Here is a 24,232-nt window from a genome sequence, read left to right as displayed (position 1 = left end):
ATACCATATTTTATTTATTTCATTTTTTTTTTTTGGTCTATGAGCTTGCATCTGTTTCGCTCGACAGCTGCTCTGGGCTTAAAAAAACTTCTACTCACTCACACCAACATATGCATATGTATGTATAAATACATGTTCTTGAAACTGTGTATGTATGCAAACAAATTGCAGCAGTTGGCGAGTGTCTAACAGCTTGACAATTGCGTCATGGGGCCAGTGTTGCCAACTGTCGCGGCAAAGAAGTAGCTAAATTCGATGTTAAAAAATTGTTGAGATGCCAATAAGTGACTACATAAGTTAAAAATTGCACTGTTTTGTGCTGAAAGTGATTTCATATGGGGTTGCTCTGTTGGCTGCTGTCGAGTGAGAGGGGGGCAATTTGTGTACATGAAATGCCAACGAGTTGAAAAGCGCACGAACATGTGGCGCATGTGCAGTTGGAAAGTTCATAGACACCCCCCCACATACACACCCACACAGCAGCATGGAGAGCAAAGCAACCCTTCTGATATGCTCTCTCTGCTCTCACAAGCGACGCATTTGTCAGTTGCCATTTTGCCGCCCGGTCGAGCGTGCGTTTTGTTTTGTTGTTGCGTGGCAAGAGCACTCGGAATATAATCAAAGAAATAAACGCAATATCAAGATGTGATTACAAAAGAAGTGGGCAGAGACTTCCCTATTGTGACTTGCTTTATTTTTTTGCCAAACTAAACAATCCATAAGTTTATTGAACAAAGTCAACAGCAGTGAAAACAAAAGCCACAACAGAAACGCCTGAAACGGATTCTGCGCAGTTCGCATGGAAACGGAAGTGTTTGAAGTGTGAGTTAAGAGTGGGCAAAATAACATCAACATGAAAATGCATTCGAGTGTTGTTTGCCCGCTTTTTGCCGGCCCCTCCAAGCAACAACACGCAGAGCCACAGCCAAGTTTGGCTTCCGTTCAATAACCCTGCTCAAAACTGTATAACAAAGGCAGCTCCGTTTGCCATGGGAACAAGCGCTTCTATTTAAAAAAAAAAAACCAAAAAAAACAAACTGTATTCCGGGCATGAAATAGGCTAAGGTATTGTGTACCAATTTTAGTCTATGATTAAACGGAATATCATTTTCTCTGGCCCACGCAAAGCGATTGCAGCAATTCCAAACACGACAAATTGCAGCAAATGATGTTTGTGGGGCGAAATAAATGTAAATAAAATCTATAAAAACTCGCGGCCTGGCGGAGGCTCGAACCGCGAGCCAACGTGAATGTAAAATTTTCTATACTGTTGCAACCTAATGTGCTCGACCAAAACGACATCAATTTATGTAGCACCATTTGAGCATTTCAAGCACACGAGTTGTTGGACGAGTGAAAAGCTTGCTGAAGAAAAGCTCGCACAGTGCTTTGTGATATAAAGAATATTTAGGAATTGTTATTCCTGAATATTATAAAGAATTTATTTCGGATTAAAATATAGACAAATATTAAATACTCATTTATAGGTAGCACTAGTAAATACTATTTAAATTATCATTAGCAATCAGTATAATTAATTTTAATATTGCCAGAAACTCATTTTTAAAGATCTTGTCAAAGTTTATTGGACACTTATTTTGCACATCTCGAGAACTGCTTCATCTTTATACTAGAGTTTATTGCTTCGAGATATTTCAAATATAATACCTTGATAAAACATAAGTATATATAGCTCGGTTAAATGAAGCCCGTTTTCGGAAATGTTATAAATAAGAATGGAGTTAAAAGTTTCTCATATCAAAATTTCTATAATTTAATTTGATCTGTGTTTCTTGTACAACAGTAGCTCCTTATTGCAATCACTGCCAGATAAAATTGAAGGATAATTAAAACCTCTTCATTGACAATCCTGGAGCGAACGACGAACACGAGACGTTATGTGGCCCAGCTCGGAGCGTGGCAGCTCGCGGGCCCTGGAGATACCCACCAGCCAGCAGAATGCAGGCGGTAGTAGTCAGCAGGAGACGCTGGCGGACATTGAGCACATATCGACCATAGCTGGATCATTGGCCTCCATTGGCACGCTCTCGCACACACAGGCGCGCTATGTGAGTGTCCTTTCTCTATGGAATCCTTTTACCTTTATCTAGACTAATTAATTTCCTTTCATACGCAGTGCACAAACGATGCTGGCTATGATACGGAGCACACTTCATTGAACTCGGACTTTGATGAGGCTGAGCTGCGCAGGGAACTGCTCAGAGATGTAAGTTTTAATAATATGCACTCAGAGAAAAACTCTAGTGTGACTTGAAAAGAAATACTAAAGTTTTCTTATAATAATTTCAAGTACAAAAAATATTTTTAAAATTTAATTTAAAATATTTTGGAAAGTTCAGGCTTAAAAAGATGGGGTAAACTGCTTGAATTGTGTAGGAAGTACTTTTTACAAGCATTTACATACTTAAAATAAGTATAGAACGACTTGGAGGAAGCACAAAATGCTCGAGACTGAGTCTTGCTTTTAGTCATTTCGGGTCGAAAAGAGTTCTTGATATATAAAACTTGATTGAAGCTTTAACTTGTTTAAATTTTAAAAATGTTTTGCTTCATTTAAGCACAAAATACTTGATTGTTTCTCTGAGTGTACCTTTTAGATAGATTAAAAACTAACTTTAATCCTTTAATATTTATTTCCAAACAGAAATGGAAGCTTTTATTCGATATGGTAAGCAAAAGTTGAACAAAACTTATATGCACATGTGTATATTTATATATTTATTCCTTGACAGTTCGATCCGGAGGGTTTTGGCGAAATATCCGTAACAGAATTTTTGGTCGCATTGAGATCCCCCGAATTTCTATCCCAAGTGCCTATGAATAAGCGTGAACTGCTGCTGGAGCGGACCAAGAAGGCGCAACTGCCCAATGGGCCCGGCTATGTGACATTCCAGGACTTTGTCAACGTGGTAAGTGCATCCAAATCGAATTCTCATGTGCCCCATGCCTGCTGTCTCGTGCTGCACGAAACAAACAACAGGATTTGAGTGCAAACACAGATGCATGCACCCAAGTACCCATGTTCCATGCACCAGGTGCTGCCCCGGCTACCAAAGTGTAGGCTCGTGTTCAAATACAAAATCACAGCACAGGCGGACGGACTCCTGCACTCTTGTTATACTCTGTTTAGGTAGTTAAAAGGGGCATATTGGTTTTGTTCTGGTTCCTGGTTCAAACCAACTCCCTGTCTATTGGTTTGGCTCCTGAGCCAAGAGCTAGAGGCATCATAGAGTGTCTTAAAGGTTCGGTTAGGTAAGTTGGAGTTAAATCTTGACAATTCTTTTCTAACTGTAAATGACGCTTTACTAGGGTTGCAAACTAAAAAACAGTAGTCGCTGGTTCGGTTTCTGGTTCAAACCAACTCCCTGACTATTGGTTCCAAACGTGAATCAAGCTTAAGGTTTGATTTGTTATAAAAATGTAAATTGTAGTTCCTGGTTCTCATCGATTCCTTTTAAACTCGTCTTGCAGCCCTGGTACATTACAAACAGAGTATCTCGCAGCCGTTACCTTGTGCTCAGCTTATTTTCTCTTTGTTTGCGCTGTGGCAAATGCAAAAAGTCCATTCGCACTCGCCAAATAAATGCACCTCTTCGTCCTGCTCCTGGGACACGCCCTGCTTGCCCGCTTGGACCTTTGTTTACCTGGACAACAACATGGACTCTGGCCCTGCGTTGGATTAGGGCAATGTGGCTAAGTCTGAAGTTCTTCTGGTCTTGGGCAAATTGCAGGATTCTCTGAGTAGTTGACAACATTCTTTCCAAGTCCTTTTCACTGTTTGCCGTTGCCATTGACAATTCTATTGCAATTTGATTGATTCTACGCTTGATTGACACGCACACACACAAGCACACACACACACACAGGCACACATTTACACACACATGTGCATAATGAATGTCAAGTGTATTTTGCCCTCGCCTTGCTTCTCAATTGTTTGCTAAAGAGTCCTCAAAGTCATGAATTAGCCAGGTTCCGCACAAAGCCTCTATTTACCCTTGTGTGTGTGTGTGTGTCTGTGTGTTTGTGTGTGTGTGCGTAACGGTAATTGTCAATGGCACAGTTGGTCCAGCTCATAATGTGCCGTTGATGAGATCTGTTATGGGCATCAACTCCTGTTGCTGGGCTCTTAACGCATTTGTCTTCATCTATTTTTATACCCTTTAAAAATGTGCAGATGAAAAGGCAATAACTGTTGACAGGATTTTTGTATACCCTTTAAAAATGTTGAAATGAAAAGGCAATGTCTATCGAAGTTTTTTTTGATTATTCCGAAGTGTCTTTTGTTGAGCTTAAGCACGAAGTTTTAAGAGTTTATAACATGTGAAGATTCAATACTTGCAATTTCGGCTCTCCCATATCCTGGGTTTACTTAAAAACATTCAACAACTTATTCCATATTCTCAAATCAGTAAAGACAACTATTGCTATCCTTAAATTTTTGAGGTTAGGCTCGAAAATATGGAAGATATTATAAGAGAAAACTTGAGACACCTAAAAAAATTGACTTTCGCATTTTTATCTGTTTCACCAACGCATATTTAATTTATTTTACATTTTTAATAACTCAGCCCATTCCGAAAGTACGTTCAGAAACTATTAGAAACTTTATTTTGAGGTTAGGTACGCTGAGCGGGTAAATTATAAAAGCCAGAGATCTTTAATTTTAAACATATGTATCTTCTTTCCAAAAACCATATCCAGCTGATGTTTATTTTAGATTTTAGCTGATACATTTTTTATAAAATGTTTATTAATTTTCCTGCTTTGAGGTTAGGAACGTCCATCTTGAAGAATATAAAAGATATAGGCTTCATGTTTGAAATGTTGTCTTTCTTTTAACTTATACAGCCAGATAACGTTTCAGTTTTCTTAAGATTCCCCCACCATTGCATTCCAACTCCACTTTTTTAAGTACAGCCCGGATTTTTAGGAACTAGAGACAACCAATTGAATTCTTAAGTTTTCGCATAGCATGCATAAATCGAAAGAAGCGGGTTTTTGGGTATATTAATAGTTTTCAATGTCATCCACTGAGCAATGCAATCGAGAGCTGGGTCTAGGTCCCGCACACTCTGGAGCACCCTTGCTGCTATCTTTGGAATCGCGCAGATCCTGTCGCTGCGTCCTTCGGCCAAGGTGTGACAAAAAAACAAACTCAAGAAACACGCTTATCAGATCCGAGCGATCTCGCCAGCCTCCTAGGCCACAATATTATTACTACACAACATTTTTCCACTTAATTATAAATTTCAATGATTGGTTAAGCGAGAGCTGCCCGTCGTCGAGGGCGTAAGTCGCAAGGCGCAAGGCGTTCGGCCTGGTGGCTAATGTGGCTGCGGCAAGTCCTTGTTTGGGGCGCTGCTTGAATTAAAGCAGGAATGCCGACGACCGACGAGACCGACAACCGACGACCAGGAGACGCATGTGACATGCATAATGCAAGGCGCTGCCGATGCCGATGCCTATCCCGATCCCGATCCCGATCCCGATGGCGACATCGATACAATGGAGATTGCCCGATGATTGCTGAATTTTTTAACAAAAGCTCGCACGTGACAAATCCTTTTATGGCAGCGCACAAGCGCTGGCCAGGGACGCGGCCGGCTGGGCTGCTGGAGACGGAGACGGAGACGGCGCCGGTGCCGCGACGAGGGGCAAACGTGTTGAACGTTATGACAACTGCAGGCACGAGGCTGTCGGCTGTCCGTTGGTCGATCGTCAGCGGAGCATCTGGCCAGGGCACACATCGCACAGCAGGCGACGCCAGAACCAGTCACAGACGCAGCTGAGTCCAAGAATTCAACGGGGCAAGACATTTTCAGCCAGACCGAAGCACTGATGCCCTTTTTCGAGAGGGAACTTTCGAGTCTTAAGTAGACTTCTCTGGTTTTTTTTTCTGCTTGCTGGAGTGGGGCTGGAAAAACTTGGTTCGGTTCACGGTTCGAACGAATGTTTCGGCTACAGGTTCGGTTCATGGTTTATACTTATGAAGTTCACAGTTCGAATTGAATCCCAGGTTGAAGATTCGGTTCATGATTGGAACTGACGCCCGGCTGAAAGTTCGCTTTACGGTTTGAACTAGTTCCATGGCTAAAGGTTCGGGTAATGATTCAAATTATTGCCTTGGCTGAAGTTTCAGTTCACAGTTCGAATTGAATCCCTGGCTAATGATTCGGTTCACGATTATAAATGACGCCCGGCTTAAGGCTCGGTTTGCGGTTCGAAATAGTTTCTAAGGGTCCGGTTCACTGTTCGAAGCAAGTCCCTGGCTGAAGATTTGGTTTACAATTGGAACTAAAGCTAGGCTGAAGGTTCGGTTTGTGTTTCGAACTAATTCCACGACTAACGGTTCGGTTCAAGGATCGACTTAATGCCTCGGTTGAGGATTCGGTTTACGATTGGAACTGACGGCCGGCTGAAGGTTTAGTTTACGGTTCTAATTAGTTCCACGGCTAAAGATTCGGTTCCTAGTTCGAATTAAAATCTCGGCTGAAGTTTCGCTTCACGGTTCGAACTGAGAACCTGGCTGAGGATTCGGTTCACGGTTGGAACTGAACTGCAGAAAGTTTGGTTCAAAGTTAGAATTAATGCCTTTGGTGAAGTTTCTGTCCACAGACTTATGACTTATGGTTCGAACAAATTCTGTGAAAGATTTAACTGTTTTAAAGGGAACCACTTTCAGGTTCTTTTAGCCTTTGGTTAATCATTGAAAAACGGAGTTCCAGCCTTTACCCTTTAAATTCAATCTGCGATTTGAGTTAACTGGCGGTGGAACTCCTTGAGCTGCAGCTCAAGCTCATCAAGCATTTGCTGCATGATCGTGTGTATATAATGATTTGCACACTTGCCATTTAGCTGGCTATCGAAGGGTACATGGGTTTTAATTGCAGGCTGATCGGCGGGCAAAAGAAAAAAAAAAGAGAAGAGAAGCGAAGAGAAGCAGCAGCAGCAGAGGAACGCTGCGTAGAATTCTTGCATTAATCAGAAAGTCAACGGAGCTGCCAAGCATTCGATCATAAACGAAAGCAATTGGCGGCCACTCGCGAGTCGCGAGTCGCCTCCATTATCATAATCAGCGGACGGAGCGCAGCGCAGCGCGGCTCGCAGCTGGCAGACGCCAAAAGCCTGGCCAGCTTGGCCAGGTTGGACAGCTTGGCCAGCTGAACCTGTGCCGAGCACGCACCAAGAAATTCCTGCGGCTTGTCTTGAATGGGGAATGTCTGGTCTGGGGCTGGCGGAGCGGCAGGCTGGAGGCGAGGACGGAGAGGAATGCCACAACCTGGCCAGCTGGCGATGTCTGCGATCGGGTTTATTGAATAAACATTGGACGGGCTGAAAGGCGGCCCAGTCCGGTGGCGTCTGCTCTGCTGATTTGCAGCGCTGATAGGCGGCGGAATCAGATCAGCTGCGGACTTTGGAGCCGCCACAGCGTTGTTTGCTAGGTGCAAAATGCCTTGCGCCTCGGACTCTGGGGATGCTAGTCAGCTGGCGGCTTCACTCCAGTTGTCCAGTTGTCCAGTTGCCCAGTTGTTGCCTAGACGCGGCATTAAATCAATGCCAATCCATAAATGGTCCATACGACGCGTCGATTGTATTATTGGAATCTCTTAGCGATTTCATTATACCACAATAATATCGCAAATCGCATGAAAAACGGCCACTTTACAACGTCCAACGGCTGTCTCTCTCGCCATTTTCTAGCTAAACAACAACAACTTTAGCGGTTCGGCTTCAAGGTGTGAGTGTGCTCCAAGCTAGTTTTCATTCGAGATCGAAGTTGGATCATAATTCTAGAAGCTGACAGAAGTTCTTTGTTGATTGTGACTTGGATCATAATTCTAGAAGCTGACAAGACTTCTCTGCCTATTGTGACTGGTTGGTAAATCACTTGGTTATTGTGACTGGTTGGCAGATCATTTGGTAGAGGTCAGATTTAACAGATCGTAGGAATTACTAACTCCACATAGATAGAGAATCCGTAGCTCGGTTTCTGAGCTGGCTTTTACAAGTTTTTGTACCTAAACTTTATCCCAATTTGATTTGACAGATCTTCCAGCAAAAGCTTATCAAAGCTGCGTATAAGATCAGACTAACCTTTATCGTCAACATTTCTGGTTCCATTGAGATCTATGTAAATAGCATGGAAAATGCTGTAAGCTTAGTGTTAGAAGTTAAATAATATATCATTGAGTTATTTAAGAGTTCCGTATTTTGTCTATAAAATATTTTTGGTGGTGGACCAAATCAATTTTTAAAAAGTTTTCATACGGTTCAGATTTAGGTTCGGCTGCATTTTTAAACCAATTATTCGGTTCTCTAATCGACTAAAGGTTAACATATAAAATAATTAACCAAATTCTGTTAACACTTATTTCTCTGTTTACCAGTTATCTCTTTATCTGAAAAAGTTTGAAAAAGTTTCTTCTTAATTATGTACAAATCTGGAATCCTCGAAGAAATTTATTCTGTCTTTGCTCTGACTCGAGTCACCTGTCTTTTCTCTGTTTACCAGGGATCTATTTGTCTGACTAGAATGAATTATGAATAAGTTGTATTTTTTGTATTATATGGAAATCTCCAGTCCCCGACAATGTGTATTCTGTCTTTCTCTGTTAACTAAGGATCTTTTTGTCTTAATAATGAAATTGTTTTTTTTTTTATACAAAAATCTCGACTTCTCGAAGATGTGTATTTGGTCTTTCTCATGGTTCTGTTCAGTAACCACTTTCCCTGCATCAACTTTAGGTCTGGTTGTCTTTATTTTTTTGTCTATAAAATTGATCTAGTCCCAATTGGTCTGCAGATCTTCCATGCTCGTATCAGGAACTGACACTTTTATTACTTGATATAATATTAATTTCAAGTCCATTTCGACTTAAAGAGCGTAAATTATATAGAACTATCCTCCCAATATCTCCTCTCCTACTGATTTATTTCATTTTCAGCTTGGGCACTTTTTTGTAAACCAATTTAAGATATTATCATTTTTGTCGTATTCCCATTAAAGATCGTCTGTACTATATAGAGCTTATCAACTCTATAGCTTGTCCACATGCTGCTCCGCTTTAAGGCCAATCGATTGTGGTTTTCGTTTTAGGCATAGCTCCCATCCCACAATTATATATCCATCTATCCATTTGTCTAGTCCATTGTTGCCTGGCCTCCACACACACACAAAAAATTTCTAGAATTTTTATTTTTGCGGCTGCTCGTTTTGACTTGTGGTCCATGCCAAGGACGTGACAATGTCAAGCAAGGCACCAGGGGGGCGTGGCAGGGGGCACACGAGGAAAGCTACAGTTGCTGGTCAATGGTCAATTTGGCAGCAGTTTATTTTGATTGTTGTGCATCCGGAGCAAGGATAACGATGTGAGCACGAATTGGCACAGCACCAACTGCAACTGTCCACGTTCCCACAGAGACAGCCTCACTCTCCAACTCTCCAACTCACATAGAGCTGTTCCAATATTTTTGCCATAGTCACGAAATGTGCTGATAACATTTCCTAAACCCTTTTTGTCCGGCTTGTTGGGGCTGGTAAGTTGCGGGCGGCATTGATGTCCTGCGGCCAGCACGCGCTCTGCTCTCATATCTTGGCCAAAAATATAGACGCTTCTGCGTTTTTTTTTGTGCAGGTGTAAATGCTTTGGAATTTATTGATAACCATTTGCTGGTCACATAACCAGCGGGAGAAGCATTTGGTATACCCTATTCACGAAGTGGCAAGAGGGTGTGATGGTATTAAGAAATGTATATTAGTAAGTGGTTTTCCACATCCATGAGCACAGGATTTGCCTCATATTTTCATATCTTTTCGAATTTTGTATCGTACAATTTAATTTTTAAAAAACTAATGCCCGTTTTACTGAAGATATGAAGATAGATGCGGGCAACATTTCATCTCTACCCGAAATGGGAAGCTACCATATATGGTTAGATAAATCCAAACGTTGGGGCCACAGCTGATTATGCTTTCGTGCTGGATCTTAAGTTTCTTTTATTTTGAAGCAATTGTTTGAATTGGCTGTTTTTTGTTTTAAATCCAGTTTGCGGCCTTGTTATCTGCCGCAGTTTAAGAGCTAGAGCTAGTCTACAGCCAGGTAGACTAATTATGATCTATTTTAAAGATTTAGCCAAAATATTGCCACCACGCCCACATCCAACGAATATTTTCTGGTCACAATTTAAAAGCCATTGTCTTCGGCTTACAGTCTTAAAGTTAGCCAGTCAGGCTTACATATTTATAGTAAGCTCAAACAGAATCTTTTCCTCTGATTAAGGCTGTTATCAAACTTTGAACAGAGTATTGCCACGTTCGGGTAATTGTGAGTTAGGCGTCCTGCTCCGTGTTTTAGGTGCAGTTATAGACCTCGTGCTCCGCTCATTAGTCAAGTGGCCAGGTTTGAAATCAAATTAGTTGCCGCACATTGTGTAGCGACTGCTGTAATGGCCACAACTAATTATGTTGAATAAATTTTGGAATGGCCAACGCACCTGACATTTATGACGGCACTAAAAACAGAGCTGGCAATGTTTGCTTTTGGGCCAGGCGGCGAGACCCCGCTCTATGGCATTTGAATTCAGTTTTTTTTTTGGCAGTCGTCAAAGGTCAATGAAACGACATCGTGGAGCTGACCCTGTGCAGTCGCTTCAAGCTCAAGTGCCTCGCATAATTGTGACGTCCGGGCGCGGGCACAGAGTGCGCATCATTAACCTGTGTGTGTGTGCCGTCGTCCGGTAATGAGACATCAAGTGCGCGCCACTCTCCTAGGACACGCGCTGGCCATGTTTACACCTTGTTGCAACAACGGCAGCTGAGCGCGCGCTCGCCCTGATTGTGTACAGACGACTGCGGGGGGATGTGAGGCGGATGCATTGCCGTGTTTGCCGTGTGCAGTCGCTCGGAAAACTCTATAAAGAATATTTTTGATTGTTAGTCAGTGGCAATGATATCCGATTACTAAACATACAAACCATCTATACACACATACATACATACGTATAAGCCTGGCAGGCAGTCGCCGTTTCTAGCATTAGCGAGGGGGCTGCCCGCGCGCTCCTAGTTTGCCAACAATGCGTGCGCTAAGTGAAATGAAGTCTTCTTATACTCTAGCAGAGGGTATTATAAACTTGTAACTAATTGTGAACAGCTCATGAAGTGCAAATATTCGCAGTATAAATACATATATCGATTATTATGGTGGGCAGCAGGATAACAGATAACTGAATTATACATAATCAAATTTGTAAAATCTTTTTGCTTAAATGAGAATTCGTTTGCTTCGTTGAAACCTCTTATAAGCCATAAACCAATCATAGCGAAACATGCAGAACCTTTTCTACAGGGATTGGACTACTATATTGTATAGATCACATTTGTGAGACTCTACATCTGACTACTATATCCTATAGTTTCCAATTGACCAAATCGATCGCAAATTGAATTTCTATGTGAGCACAGTCGCTTATATCTTTGCTAGGGTATTTCAACTTCGGCAATTCGAAAGAGAAACTATTTTTTCTTGGTTTTTTTTTTTTGCTTCCACTTCCATTTCCATTTTGCCAATCTTTAGCGACGAGCTGCCAAACAATGACGTGGAGTGGCTGGCTGACTGGCTGGCTGCCTTTGTGCCTTGCGTGTCATTCCATTTCCGCCAGCCGCCGAATCGCAAATCAAACAACGACGACAGCTGCTCCTTGGCAGCGCTTTGCATATGCACAGATCCTTGCGTATATACAAAAGGGCACACTCACAATCTTAATCTATATAGCCAGCGTATATAGCTTTTGATTTGCAAATGTAGCGCTCCGCTCCGCGTCCCTCGCCAAGACAAAAGATACGGCGTCAAAGGCCAAACGTCAAAGCAGCGCGTCTACAAGCAAATCACAAATGAAGTCTTGACATGCGTGTGCTATATACGATTCCTACATATATACAGATGTTTGTTTGTGTAGTGCAGTGTGTTGAGTTGTTGTTGTTGTTCTTGCTGTGCTGCTGCTGCCGCTCTGCACACAGGAAACTGCAGAAAGGTGCAAACGAACTTCCGCTCCAAATCAGTTTTCGATTTGTTGTTTAGCTTCAGCTACAGCTCCAGCTGCTCTGGGAGGTTTTTCTTTGCCGGCACGCGCTAAATTTGCACAGTTGTCGCAGCCAGCAGATGCAAAAGAAACCCGCTTTGGCTTGGCTGGCTGCTTGGCCCACATAAGAAGCTCATCAGTGGATTGGGCTAATCAATCATCATCATCCAGTACAGTAGCCAAAATGACTGAAAGGCTGATTACCTAGCAGGAGACGCCGTTGCCTTTTGGCCTATAATTAGCCAAAGTGTAGTAGCTGGCGCAGGAGCAGGATCTGACAGCAGCAGGAGCCGGCAGCGACAGGTCCTGCAAGGCAAATGTGACTTTAATGAGTAAAAATGTGATAATTAGTAGACGCCAAGAGGCCGACAAAGACAAACCGTTTGCCGCTACCTTTTCGTAATTACACCAAAAAAATCATTTGTCCGGTAAATTGCGCACTGGGCGGGCGGACCCAACAGCAAGAACAACAAGTGCCGCCAAATAATACAAAATCCGTTGATTGCATTTTGGATTTACACCTGCACCTGGACAAGCAATGCAAATTGAATTACGGCGCGCAAAAATATTGTGTTTCAATTAGATGAGGCGCTTCCGTGGTCATTGATGCTGCTCCAAGGTGGCTCTAAGCAGCTGGCCAAAAACAATAAATAAACGCTGTCCTAAGCTGGCAAAATATTTGTGTGTTAATTAGGAGGCATTGGCATACATATATATATACTTACTTACTTACAGCTCTCTTGAGGGGGACTACAGTTTTTATAGTTTGTAGTCTTTAATAATTATCAGAAGTTCTAAATATTTATGTAAAATCGAGTATAGTCGATTTTAGGGAGGCTGCCAAATTGTCAGTATCAGTGCTACCAATTCGGCTAGGGTCTAGCTAAATCCGGGTATATTGAGAGGTCGTTATTCGAAAACAATTGGAATCGTGCTCTAGCATACCTGTCTACTATTAATACCAATATTCAGATAGCTTGTCCAGCTTTTTTATGGGGTCTATTGGCCTATAATCTGGTGATGCATCGTGCGGGCGGCAGTTTATAAATATTGCTTAACTGCTTGGAATAAAAATGTCAACACGCTCAATGAGGGCACATAAAATGCATAATGGAGTGCACAACGTTTCGTCGCCAGCAAAGATGTCCTTTTTTGCGCATAGCCCATGGGCTGACAAAAACACACGCACACACACACACAGACAGGCAGGCAGAGGGTGCAACAACGTAATTCAAGGGAATTTTTTCGTAGGTGTTCCTCTATAAAGAGACGCCGCCGCCCATCTGTACCCATGTTGACCATGTCCTGGTTGTTGGCTGTTCGTGGTCGTGGCCGGGGTCGGAGGAGTGCGTTATATGTTTTGCGTCAATTTGTCGCTTTATGTTTGTGACCTAAAAACAACGTTGCCACACATCCTACTCGCCACTGTGAATGAAGCATAAATAGAAATGGGTAGTAATACAGTTAAGGTATCCAGCATATATACCTGGGCTGGCCGCATCGTGACGTCATGCGGTGCTGGGCCGCTTGGTAATGTCATTATCAGGCTCAGGCCGCAAAGGGACGACGTCGGCAGTGACCGACCAGGGCCCAATGTAATTCGCACACCCGTCGTGCACGTCACAAAACAAATGATAAACATTTTATTTGTTAGAAATTTTACGGCGGCGGCGGCAATTGGCCCTATTTTGTTGTCGCCTCATCGTTTGATCTCTTGTTATGTTGACCAAACCAGATTTATCACAATTCCACAATGCATTTGGGTGTTCCATTGTTCTTGGCTCAAATCCTTTGTCAACAGCTAACAATTTAATACGCAGAAACGACAAATCGGAAGTAAAACATGCCCTATTTGAATTATTTCGGAAGTGTGCATAAAGAGGGGAGAGATAATGCCAATGCAACTCTGGGTGGGCAGCAAGTGGGCAACGCCGGCAAATAAACGCAAAGAAAAGATCGCAAAGTTAAGCACATCGCGGCGGTGGCGACTTTGTCATTTGACTATATAAAAGTTGTAAATTAAATGTTTTATGTACTCGCGTTAATTGTGGCTTAAATGCAATATTGAGTATTATGTTATCACGCTATACAAGTCGTTGAAATAATAAGTGCCGCTGGGAATTGTGTCAGTTTTATAAACTAAAAGCGCGCCAAGTTACAAGTTCATTGCGTAAGTAGGCTGCATAAATATACAAAACATGTAGATAATATATATTTGCTTTTGTAAAATAGTTTTATTTTCCATTAATCACGCGTTTTCAATGAAAACACAATGCCGTTATAATTGTGATTGTACGCATGCATTATGCATTTATTAGCTTATTCGTGTGTGCATGTGTGTGTGTGTGTCTGTAGCGTTGCCACCTGGCGTTCGGGTAGGAGTGTGAGAGAAGGAGATAATATAAATGCGAGTTTATGGGCACCGCAGGCGATTCATCAATTAAAACAAATTTGATAATTACTAATATTAGACTGTCGCGCGGCTAACTAGCAGCGACACTTGTTACCTCCCACGGCCCCGCCGCGGTGACCGCAACAACCATGTTGCGGTTGCGAGCGGAAGTAACTATTTTATTCGCCTTCCCTTTTGCCCATTTAGTTGGCGAGCTTAATTTGTGGATTGTTTTTGCCTTGTTTGTATACCCTGTAGCAGACCAATGGTTTGTTGGGGTATCATACATCTTTTGTAAATGTATGTGGGTACTTATGAAATAAAACATGTTCATTTAGCTAGTCGGGCAATTATGAAAAGTGTTTTTTTTTGCTTCGCATTTCGTAATCGTGAATTTTAATTGCGCGTAGGCTTCATTTGGATTTTCTTGTCTCGCTGTCGCAGTCTCAGTTTTAATTAAACACAATATACATTTTCCGCCTTTTGCAGATTTGCGTGCTGTTTTTTTTTGTTTTTGCTGTTAGTTTTTATGAGCGCCTTAATTGGTCCGCCCCGCGTGCATCTGATGTGAACATCTTAATTACATAATAAAAATTATTTCGTTTTGTAAGTCCCTCGGTCCTAACTCTAGTTTAGTCAGTCCCTGAGTTTTTTTTTTTCGTACAATCGTTTTCATAATTTTATGGCTCGTTTAGTTTTGGGGTTAAAATGAATGTTTCTGCTGATTTTGGCCGGCAGATAGGTCCAATTGGAACGTGAAGAAACCTAGAGATATGCCCAATTGGAACGTGAAGAAACCGAGAGATTTATCGTGGCTGCGATTTATCTTATCTTTCGCTCTGTTTAGCTTTTGCTGCAAAACTGTTGAAAAACAACCTTCAAATTGTTCTAATTTTGGAATCAGTTCCAAGCTGGACAAAAAAACTGGTTCATCTTATGATTCGAAAGCTTCAAAGTTCGGTTCCGACGATTCCTGTTTTATATAATAATCTGTTCTTTCGTTTCTGGATTTTCGTGATCTTCAAATTCTTTATATTTTGGAATCAACCTCAACTATGACAACTAGGACACACGTGTGGATAACTATATAATAACTCAATATGTGCTTGATTTTTCCGGCGTGTTGCAGATGAGCGGCAAGCGAACGCGCAGCTTTAAATGCGCGGTGCATCATCGGGATCGTGAGGTTTGCTCTGAGAACGACTTTCAGCTGGTGCTGAGCGAGCCGCCGCTCTTTAGGAAGATGGTCCATGCGGTCGCCCTGGAGGTGCTGCCGGAGGAGCGCGATCGTAAATACTATGCGGATCGCTATACATGTTTCCCGCCGCCACTTTTCATCATCCTGATCACAATCGTAGAGGTGGGTTAAACAACACAACATTAACTACCATTCGATGGAAAACTGAATCTGGAAATCTGAATTGCAACCAACAGCTGGGCTTCTTTGTGTATCATACGCTGGCGACGGGAGAGGCGGCGCCAACGGGTCCCATACCCAGCGATTCCATGTTTATCTATCGACCAGATAAACGGCACGAGATCTGGCGTTTCGTTCTATATATGGTGCTGCATGCCGGCTGGTTCCATCTGGGCTTTAACGTGGTCGTTCAGCTGCTCTTCGGCCTGCCGCTGGAAATGGTGCACGGCTCGACGCGCATCGCCTGCATCTATTTCTCGGGCGTGCTGGCCGGTTCGCTGGGCACCAGCATCTTTGATCCTGAGGTGTTTCTGGTGGGCGCCAGCGGCGGCGTTTATGCCCTACTGGCGGCGCATCTGGCCAATGTGCTCATCAACTATCATCAGATGCGTTACGGCGTGGTACGCCTGGCATTTATATTAATCTTTGGTAGGGCTTAAGTTTTTGTTTGAATGTGCTGTGATTTGTGGTTCCTTAAACTTTTGCGCTTGCAGCCTCCTTTGACTTCGGCTTCGCCATCTATGCGCGCTACGCTGGAGAGGATTTGCCGCCGGGACAGATAGCCACGGGCTCAGCGGCCGTTTCGTATGTGGCCCATTTGGCGGGCGCTGTGGCGGGTCTCACCATCGGACTGCTGGTGCTGAAGAACTTTGAGCAGAAACTGCACGAGCAGCTACTCTGGTGGATAGCACTGGGCACCTACATGGCCCTGGTCGTCTTTGCCGTCGCCTTCAATGTGCTCAACGGTGTGACTCTGTTCAACATGCGCGTGGAGAAGATACGCTTCACCCAGACATACTTTAATGACTTTCAAGTGTAACAGGAGAGGAAGCTAAGGAGGATGATTAGGATTCTTGATTTTTGTTTTCGATTCGTTGAAGTTTTTTGTTATTTAGTTTATTTGTTTTCCAACTGGACAGTGAATAAGTTTATAGTTTCTATTCAATTGTTTTGTAAGTTCATTTACTGCGTGCAATATACGTACAGACATACGACATATATATATGTATTTGTATATAGACAATCGTCTTTTCTATACGTAATCAACGCAATTCGTTCTACTGTAGCCTAGAATTTCGATATTTACATGTCTCGTTTCAGAGTACAAAATTTTGGAAAAGATAACCAAATTAAATTGAAATCGTTGAGGAAAAATATGTATTTACAAGAGATCGGAACTGACTAGATTTATATGCTCAAGGGATTCGAAATATGCAATCCATAAAGACTCTTTTTCTTAGAAGGTTAAGCAAAAAGCATTATCAACTTTAATTGAAAAGTTTTAGCTTTAAGAAGCCGTCAAATAAACAAGTTTAAATGCTGCTATATTGAAACCGACATTGGCAAGTCGCAGAATTATTCTAAATTTTCCACAACAGTCCCACTGCAGGCCTTAAAAATATACAATGAATAAAACGATATATATTCCCAAGACTACCTCAAATCGGTAAAGAGTAGATAAGTTAAGATGCGAAATATATTTCGGTTTCAATTTAATAGAGCATTCGTAACTGCCCTTATGAATAAATCATCACTGCCAGCTTTAGTGAATGCAACACAGCACCAGCTGAATATTTATATTTGTATTTTGTACATTTTGTACATAATTGAGACTAAATAAAATAATCACAATTAAATGGAAAGGCGTTTCTTTTAAGTGCTAATATAAACTTCTAAGTCTCGCGGCGTTGCCACCTGTCCTTAAACTTTAAATTGTTGACTTTTACAGCCTCTGTGGGGTCACACTGGTTATTATGACGTCACAAAAGCACCTTGAAAGCAATGTTGCAAAGCAGTTTTTATTTTCAAAGGATTTTATGACAGGCCGAGCTAAAGTTTGACGAAATCCAAAGGGACAAGCACGACATTCGAACAGATAAGTCGTTAAAGTTGTGCGTGTTAGATTTGATCTATATAAATATTTATGTTCATATGTCATTTCAAGACACGCAAAGTTTTTGAAAACTTCTAGTTGCGATAAAAGATCTAAACATGTATCCATCTGTATCAGAACAGTTGCCTTTTCTTTGCGTGTGACAAGGGGGGGGGGGGGGGGGTTGTGCTTTGTGTGTGAAATGCGAAAAACTGTAGAATTTTCATGACAGTTTCGTGCACGCACCTGGCACAAGGCAACCTGCCAGCTGCTCCACCTCCTTCCATTCGCTGTCAACAAAACGTTGCACCTTGGCTTTTTGCTGGCAATGTTTACTTTTTTATGTTTCTGACGGCAACGTCTCACTCACAACAGATGCCCCAACTCCGTGCCCCGAAACAAGCCCAAATGCGAACCAGTTCCCATTGACATGCTCGCTCCACCAGTTCACAAATCCCAACGGACACGAATTTATGTTTGTCGAGCATATTTCACCGTTAGTCATTCGTCAGACCTTGTCACCAACACTCACACACACACAGAAAAAAACAACGGAAAAAGGTAAAAGGGCAACAAATCCAATGGAGAATGGCCAAAATGATATAAGCAAATAAATAGAGGAGTAGAACGGAAGGACAAAAAATAGCTGACGCGCTTGCTTAGACAAAGGATTCAATTGACGCTGATTAATGCTGGGCGCGTTAATTCGTTAAAGTACCCGCCCAACTCGCGTCGGCTATAAATGGAACGAAATGGAAATGGAACTGGAATTTGAGTTAATGGAACTGAGAACTGGGCAATGAGAAATGAATGGGAATCAAAATTAAAGGAATATGAGAACACAAATTAGTTTGGTCTTGAGTGTAAATCCCTTGACTTATTCCTGATCGAAATTCATATGCATATTCATATTCATATATCCTATATAGACATATATAGGTCGAATTTTGGCACCCCCATAACTCGGTCAAATCTCATCAGATTTTCACGAGGTTTGGCTTTTTGTGCACAGTTTTCCCTCTAGAATAATCTGGCATTCAGATCTGAGTACGTAAATTTTAGTCGAAATTCATGTCAAAATCTTACCCTGAAAATTCGTTTATAGACATGGGTCCAAATTTCACACCCCCATAATTCAGCCAAAACTCAACCGATTTTCACCAGGATTGGCTTTTTGTTCATGGTTTTCCCTCTAAAATAATCTAGCATTTAAATCTGACCACACATTTTTGAGTCGAAATTCATGTTTAAATCTTACCCCTAGGATTCGTATATAGACATGGGTCAAAATTTCACACCCCCATAATTCAGCCAAAACTCAACCGATTTTCACCAGGATTGGCTTTTTGTTCATGGTTTTCCCTCTATAATAATCTGGCATTTAAATCTGACCACACATTTTGGAGTCGAAATTCATGTTTAAATCTTACCCCTAGGATTCGGATATAGACATGGGTCCAAATTTCACACCCCCATAATTCAGCCAAAACTCAACCGATTTTCACCAGGATTGGCTTTTTGTTCATGGTTTTCCCTCTAAAATAATCTGGCATTTAAATCTGAGTTCGTAAATTTTAGTCGAAATTCATGTCAAAATCTTACCCCTATATAGATTCGTATATAGACATGGGTCCAAATTTCACACCCCCATAATTCAGACAAAACTCAACCGATTTTCACCAGGATTGGCTTTTTGTTCATGGTTTTCCCTCTAAAATAATCTGGCATTTAAATCTGAGTTCGTAAATTTTAGTCGAAATTCATGTCAAAATCTTACCCCTATATTGATTCGTATATAGACATGGGCCAAAATTTCAAACCCCCATAATTCAGCCAAAACTCAACCGATTTTCACCAGGATTGGCTTTTTGTTCATGGTTTTCCCTTTAAAGTAATCTGGCATTTAAATCTGACCACACATTTTTGAGTCGAAATTCATGTCAAAATCTTACCACAAGGATTCGTATATAGACATGGGTCAAAATTTCACACTTCCATAATTCAGCTAAAACTCAACCGATTTTCACCAGGATTGGCTTTTTGTTCATGGTTTTCCCTCTAAAATAATCTGGCATTTAAATCTGAGTTCGTAAATTTTAGTCGAAATTCATGTCAAAATCTTACCCCTAGGGTTCGTATATAGATATGGGTCAAAACTTCCCACCCCCATAACTCGGTCAAATTTCACCCGATTTTCAATAGGTTGGGCTTTTCGTACATGGTTTGGCCTCTAGATCAAAATCTAAATCTGGTAATATTATTCTTACCCTCAAATATCTAATATGGACATAGGTCAATAAAAACGCGCTCTTATTGAACTAGCTCAAATGAACTAGGAATCAGTTTTTTAATTGACTTTTAAGCAAAGTGCTGCTCCAAGTCCAAGGCATCCACATGCGATGAGCCCAGTAAATAAATCATATCAATAAGAAAGCAACCGAAGAGGAGCAGAGCAGAGCAGAGAGCTTGTCCTTCGCATCGACTGGGTCGCCAACATGTTTATAAAAAGTACAAGTTAATATTTATGTAATTCAGCTGAGATACGAAGCACAACAAGCAGCAGAGAGATCATTACATTGACATATTCATGCACACGCGTCCATGCAGCTGTCCAGGAATTCCAGCGAAGAGGAGTCGAACAATGCAGCAGCAGGGGGAAGGGGAAACGGGAACGGGGACGGGAACGGGGACGGGTTGAAGCCATGTTGGCCATGTAAAGTGCGGACTTGTGCGTCCCACGCGACGCAGAAATCAACCTGCGATGGGCTTTTGTTACTGCGATGACAGCGACCGACAAACCAAGTGGAAAAGTATCTCACAGTCGAGCTCTTTGCTGGAGCTCTTTATCTGTACACAAACTGCAGACGACTCTGTCCATGTTCGCTGCATGCTTATCAAAGGTCCCCGTGTACCTGTCATAAGGCCCACTGAATTATATTGTGCGCCGAGGAATGTAGATGCCCCAAACCGAAATGGACTGCGCCCAGTTAAGTTTTTAATAAACTGCCGCAGCAGCAGCTCAGGTGGAGCCACACGGCCTGCCGTCGCCAGGATACCGCCATTTATCTCACTTGAGGCAAATATGGAAATTTGTCTGGGTTGCTTTTTCTTTGTTGCTAGTTTTCGTTCTATTTCTCTTTTATTTATTTATTTTTTGTGTGCCGCTAACCGCTTCATTAAGTGCTGCAGTGTCCTGGCTGGCGAGTGTCCTTATGTCCTCATGGTAAAATTAATTTCTGCGACCTGAATATGGCTTGACAAAAAGACAAAACTGCTCGACTGGCACCTACCCTTTCTTCTACAATCTTTCTTCTTCACATACATTCACATATGCACCAGAACGCAAACTTCTTCCCTTTCGCCCACATTCGAAATGCATGTTAACTTCGGTATTTATAGTCCGATCTTCATCAAATTTAAAGCATTTAAATATGACATCCTAAAGTATGTATATACCAAAGCGCAAGTCTCTTTCTTTAAAAATTAGTTTTGTTTTTCAATTTTTTAGGGAATGGTGGGATGTATCCAAAAAGTGAAATATTTTTTGTCTATATATGATATACCTGAACCCTCATACCAAATTTGGTTTGTCTAGCTCTTATAATCTTCGAGCTATGCTGAAATGCCGTTTCTCAAAATGAATATTTATCGATGTCTCGACAAATTGATAGGTTCGTTTTGCGCCCAGCGAAATATATATCTCAAATTTCAAGTCTAGTCATGTCTAGTCGAACCAATATACCCTTCCTATCCATTCTTCCTGGTTGCTGAGCATGAAAAAAAGGCTTGGGACACAAGTGGAGGCTCAGAAATAAAAGAACCTGCCCAGAAGCTGGAGCCGCTTGACCTCGCTGCCAAAGGACAAAGAACCAAAGGACTAGAAGTTAAACGCTTTTTGCGCGACTCAAGTAATTATATTAAATATATGTGCGACAGAAATGTGCATATAATGAGGCCTGCCCGGCCAAACAGGGCCAGAAACTGCAAGGATTTCATTTAGACTGAGGAGAAACTGGCGCAAACAAATTAGCACAAATGATGAACTAGCCCTGAGGAGGGGTACGGGCTCAACCCATTGGCAGGACGAGAAATCAAAATGCTTCCGCCTCTAATCTAAACGCTCCCCCCAAAAATGTCCGGACAGCGGACATATTGAATTTCCACTCGGAGCTGCGTGGGCTTTTAGCTTAATTGCCTTTGGCCGTGTCGCCGGGTTCACCTTTTCGACTGGCGTCGTCGCTGGCCAGCCATATGAGCTCATTGTGGCTTAAAACGCGACTTTGACTTCCTTTCAAACCCAACACGAGCAGCCAGAGGAAAATTTCGAGGCGCCACCAGGCGACCAGCTTGCCACCTGTGCGTGCTGCCTGGCAATTTGGGTCCTGGCGCAGACAACAAAGGATTTGCCGGAAGGGGTGACAGGACAGGCAGGCAACTGTCAAAGGCGTTGCAGTCATTTTCATAAGCATACCCTGCACAGGAAAAAGACTGCCAGAAGGGTAGTATGAACTTGTTGAAATTTGTAACACGCACAGGGAAGTTTGCTTCGTTTTCGAAAGGCATACACTTGAGCAAGACCTGTTCGCCTATGAAGACTCCCGGACAAGTTTTCTTTATCCAAAAATATTTATACCCTATATCTACAGACTACCCTATACCCTATCTCTCAAGTATAAAACTAAACATAGCCAAATTTTAGAGTAAACACTGTTCAAAGAAATTTATTTCGAATACTCAAAGCTCTCATTTATCTATAATCGATAAATATCGATTTTCAGTTTTCGTTTTTGTGGGCATTTCCTTATGATTGTAAGACCCGAAGACACAAATTTTGCACGTTTTCCTTTCTTTTCTATATCTTTCATTTTAATTTCTAGTATAAAGCTATCTTCGAATTACCATAAATCGATAAATATCGATGAATAGCTTCCATTTTGATATTTAGTAGAAAGCCATAAATCGATAAATATCGATGAATAGCTTTCATTTTGATTTCTAGTAGAAACCTATCTTCGATTTACCATAAATCGATAAATATCGATTTAAAGCTGTCATATTTTCAGCATATATCGAAGGGTCGAGGAGCTAGATCTCTAGCTAGCTCTAGAAAACATAGAAAAATCTGATTTTTGGTTATAAAAGTTATGTGGGAAAACTTTATAGCTATTATAAAGCTTGTGGCTCAGCCACTCTGTCCCTTAGTTTATTTGTATACGTGTTACAGGGTAGCTGCTAGTCGGTCACTCTCGCCTAGGCTTATTATCACATGCTAAAATCCCAGGCGTGTGCGTGTTGAGTCGTCAATGTTTAAGCAAAGGTGGAAAAGTAAGATAAATGCCACCCACCAGCCAGGATAATTGCCAGGATATCAGCTCGGCTGTGGAGCTGGAAACCAGCTCAGATTAGAAGGTCGCCTCAACTTGAGTTTCGAGTCGCTTTTGATAAATTTTGAAAACATTTCTCTTACGTATTTTGAAATAATATCAAAAAATATGTGTTGAAGCAACGATGAGCGAAACAAAGGATAATGTTAGCCAGGCCGAGGGGCAGCAGCAAGTGCCGCCAAAGATCACATACACGATATTCAGCAACGAATCCGAACTGAAGGCCATACAGAATCTGATCGACAAGGAGCTCTCCGAGCCGTATTCGATCTATACGTATCGCTATTTCGTCTACAATTGGCCGGATCTGTGCATCTTTGCCCGCCACGGCGAACGATATGTGGGCGTCATTGTTTGCAAACTGGAATCCCTGGGCTGTGCCCTGCAGGGTTATATTGCCATGCTGGCGGTGGATCCGACATATCGTCTGCAAAAGATCGGCACATCTCTCGTCGAGCAGGCGGTCGAGGCGATGCTGCTGGCCAACGCGGATGAGATTGTCCTCGAAACGGAGCTGACCAACAAGGCGGCGCTGCGTCTCTACGAGAGTCTCGGCTTCATACGCGAAAAGCGTCTGCTGCGCTACTATATGAACGGGGTGGATGCACTGCGTCTCAAGCTGTTTCTGCCCTGGCGTCAGACCTGACAAGCTGCCTGCCAAATTCATGTGTGTGTTCTTTCATATCCATTTTTATTTACATTTCCATTTTTGTTGCATTATATTTTTGTGTTTGCATAAGAATGACGATTCTCTGCCTCAGTCTCTCTTTCTCTCTCTCGCTCACATTTGCTCTGTTTACTGTCACTATACCCCTTTAAATTGTGCAAAGAGGGTATATTGTTTTATGCCAACTTATGTTACCTGCAGTAGGAAGCATCTTTAACCTCATAGGGTATATTTATTCTTGATCGGGACGACCAGATGAGTCTTTCCAGCCATGTCAATCTGTATTAAAATCGGAAATGTATATTCTCCTGTGCCATATGCAGCATAGGCTTATCATTTCTGGCTCGATATCTCCTCTCAACTTCAAATTATCGATAAATATCGATTTTGGGACATG

General features: G+C 42.0%; 2 protein-coding genes and 1 long non-coding RNA gene across 7 annotated transcripts; 2 read left to right on the top strand and 1 right to left on the bottom strand.

Annotated features, from left to right (window-relative positions):
* Window positions 1-518: 518 nt before the first annotated feature.
* Window positions 519-17,548, top strand: stet (stem cell tumor). Of its 3 annotated transcripts, none has more exons than XM_064690205.1 (8): window positions 519-822; window positions 1,808-2,069; window positions 2,138-2,227; window positions 2,666-2,689; window positions 2,754-2,930; window positions 15,624-15,854; window positions 15,929-16,340; window positions 16,406-17,548. In XM_064690205.1, the coding sequence occupies exons 2-8, from the start codon at window positions 1,899-1,901 to the stop codon at window positions 16,729-16,731; spliced, it is 1,431 nt and encodes a 476-aa protein (XP_064546275.1). In that variant the 5' UTR covers window positions 519-822; window positions 1,808-1,898; the 3' UTR covers window positions 16,732-17,548. The 3 variants fall into 3 exon arrangements, with proteins under 3 accessions (XP_064546275.1, XP_064546274.1, XP_064546276.1); XM_064690204.1 differs by having other exon boundaries at window positions 1,805-2,069; XM_064690206.1 differs by lacking the exons at window positions 519-822; window positions 1,808-2,069; window positions 2,138-2,227; window positions 2,666-2,689; window positions 2,754-2,930 and adding an exon at window positions 14,083-14,272.
* LOC135433917 (uncharacterized) lies at window positions 10,061-11,258 on the bottom strand. 3 transcript variants are annotated; one of them, XR_010437159.1, is made up of 3 exons: window positions 11,016-11,258; window positions 10,519-10,935; window positions 10,061-10,465 (listed from the first exon to the last, which is right to left on the bottom strand). It is a non-coding gene; the product is annotated as an uncharacterized LOC135433917 (long non-coding RNA). The 3 variants fall into 3 exon arrangements; XR_010437158.1 differs by having other exon boundaries at window positions 11,020-11,258; XR_010437160.1 differs by having other exon boundaries at window positions 11,024-11,258.
* Window positions 17,549-23,209: 5,661 nt separating the features above from the next.
* Naa30B (N(alpha)-acetyltransferase 30 B) lies at window positions 23,210-23,910 on the top strand. The gene has a single exon (XM_064690201.1). The coding sequence runs from the start codon at window positions 23,293-23,295 to the stop codon at window positions 23,812-23,814; it is 522 nt and encodes a 173-aa protein (XP_064546271.1). The 5' UTR covers window positions 23,210-23,292; the 3' UTR covers window positions 23,815-23,910.
* Window positions 23,911-24,232: the final 322 nt, after the last annotated feature.

Source organism: Drosophila montana, unplaced genomic scaffold, assembly GCF_035044405.1.
Source record: "Drosophila montana isolate Dmon_TW-CO22-7 unplaced genomic scaffold, ASM3504440v1 contig_3240_1, whole genome shotgun sequence".
Taxonomy (NCBI): domain Eukaryota; kingdom Metazoa; phylum Arthropoda; class Insecta; order Diptera; family Drosophilidae; genus Drosophila; species Drosophila montana.
The sequence above is the reverse complement of the archived record's forward strand: the minus strand, read 5'-3'. Positions and strand labels throughout refer to the sequence as shown.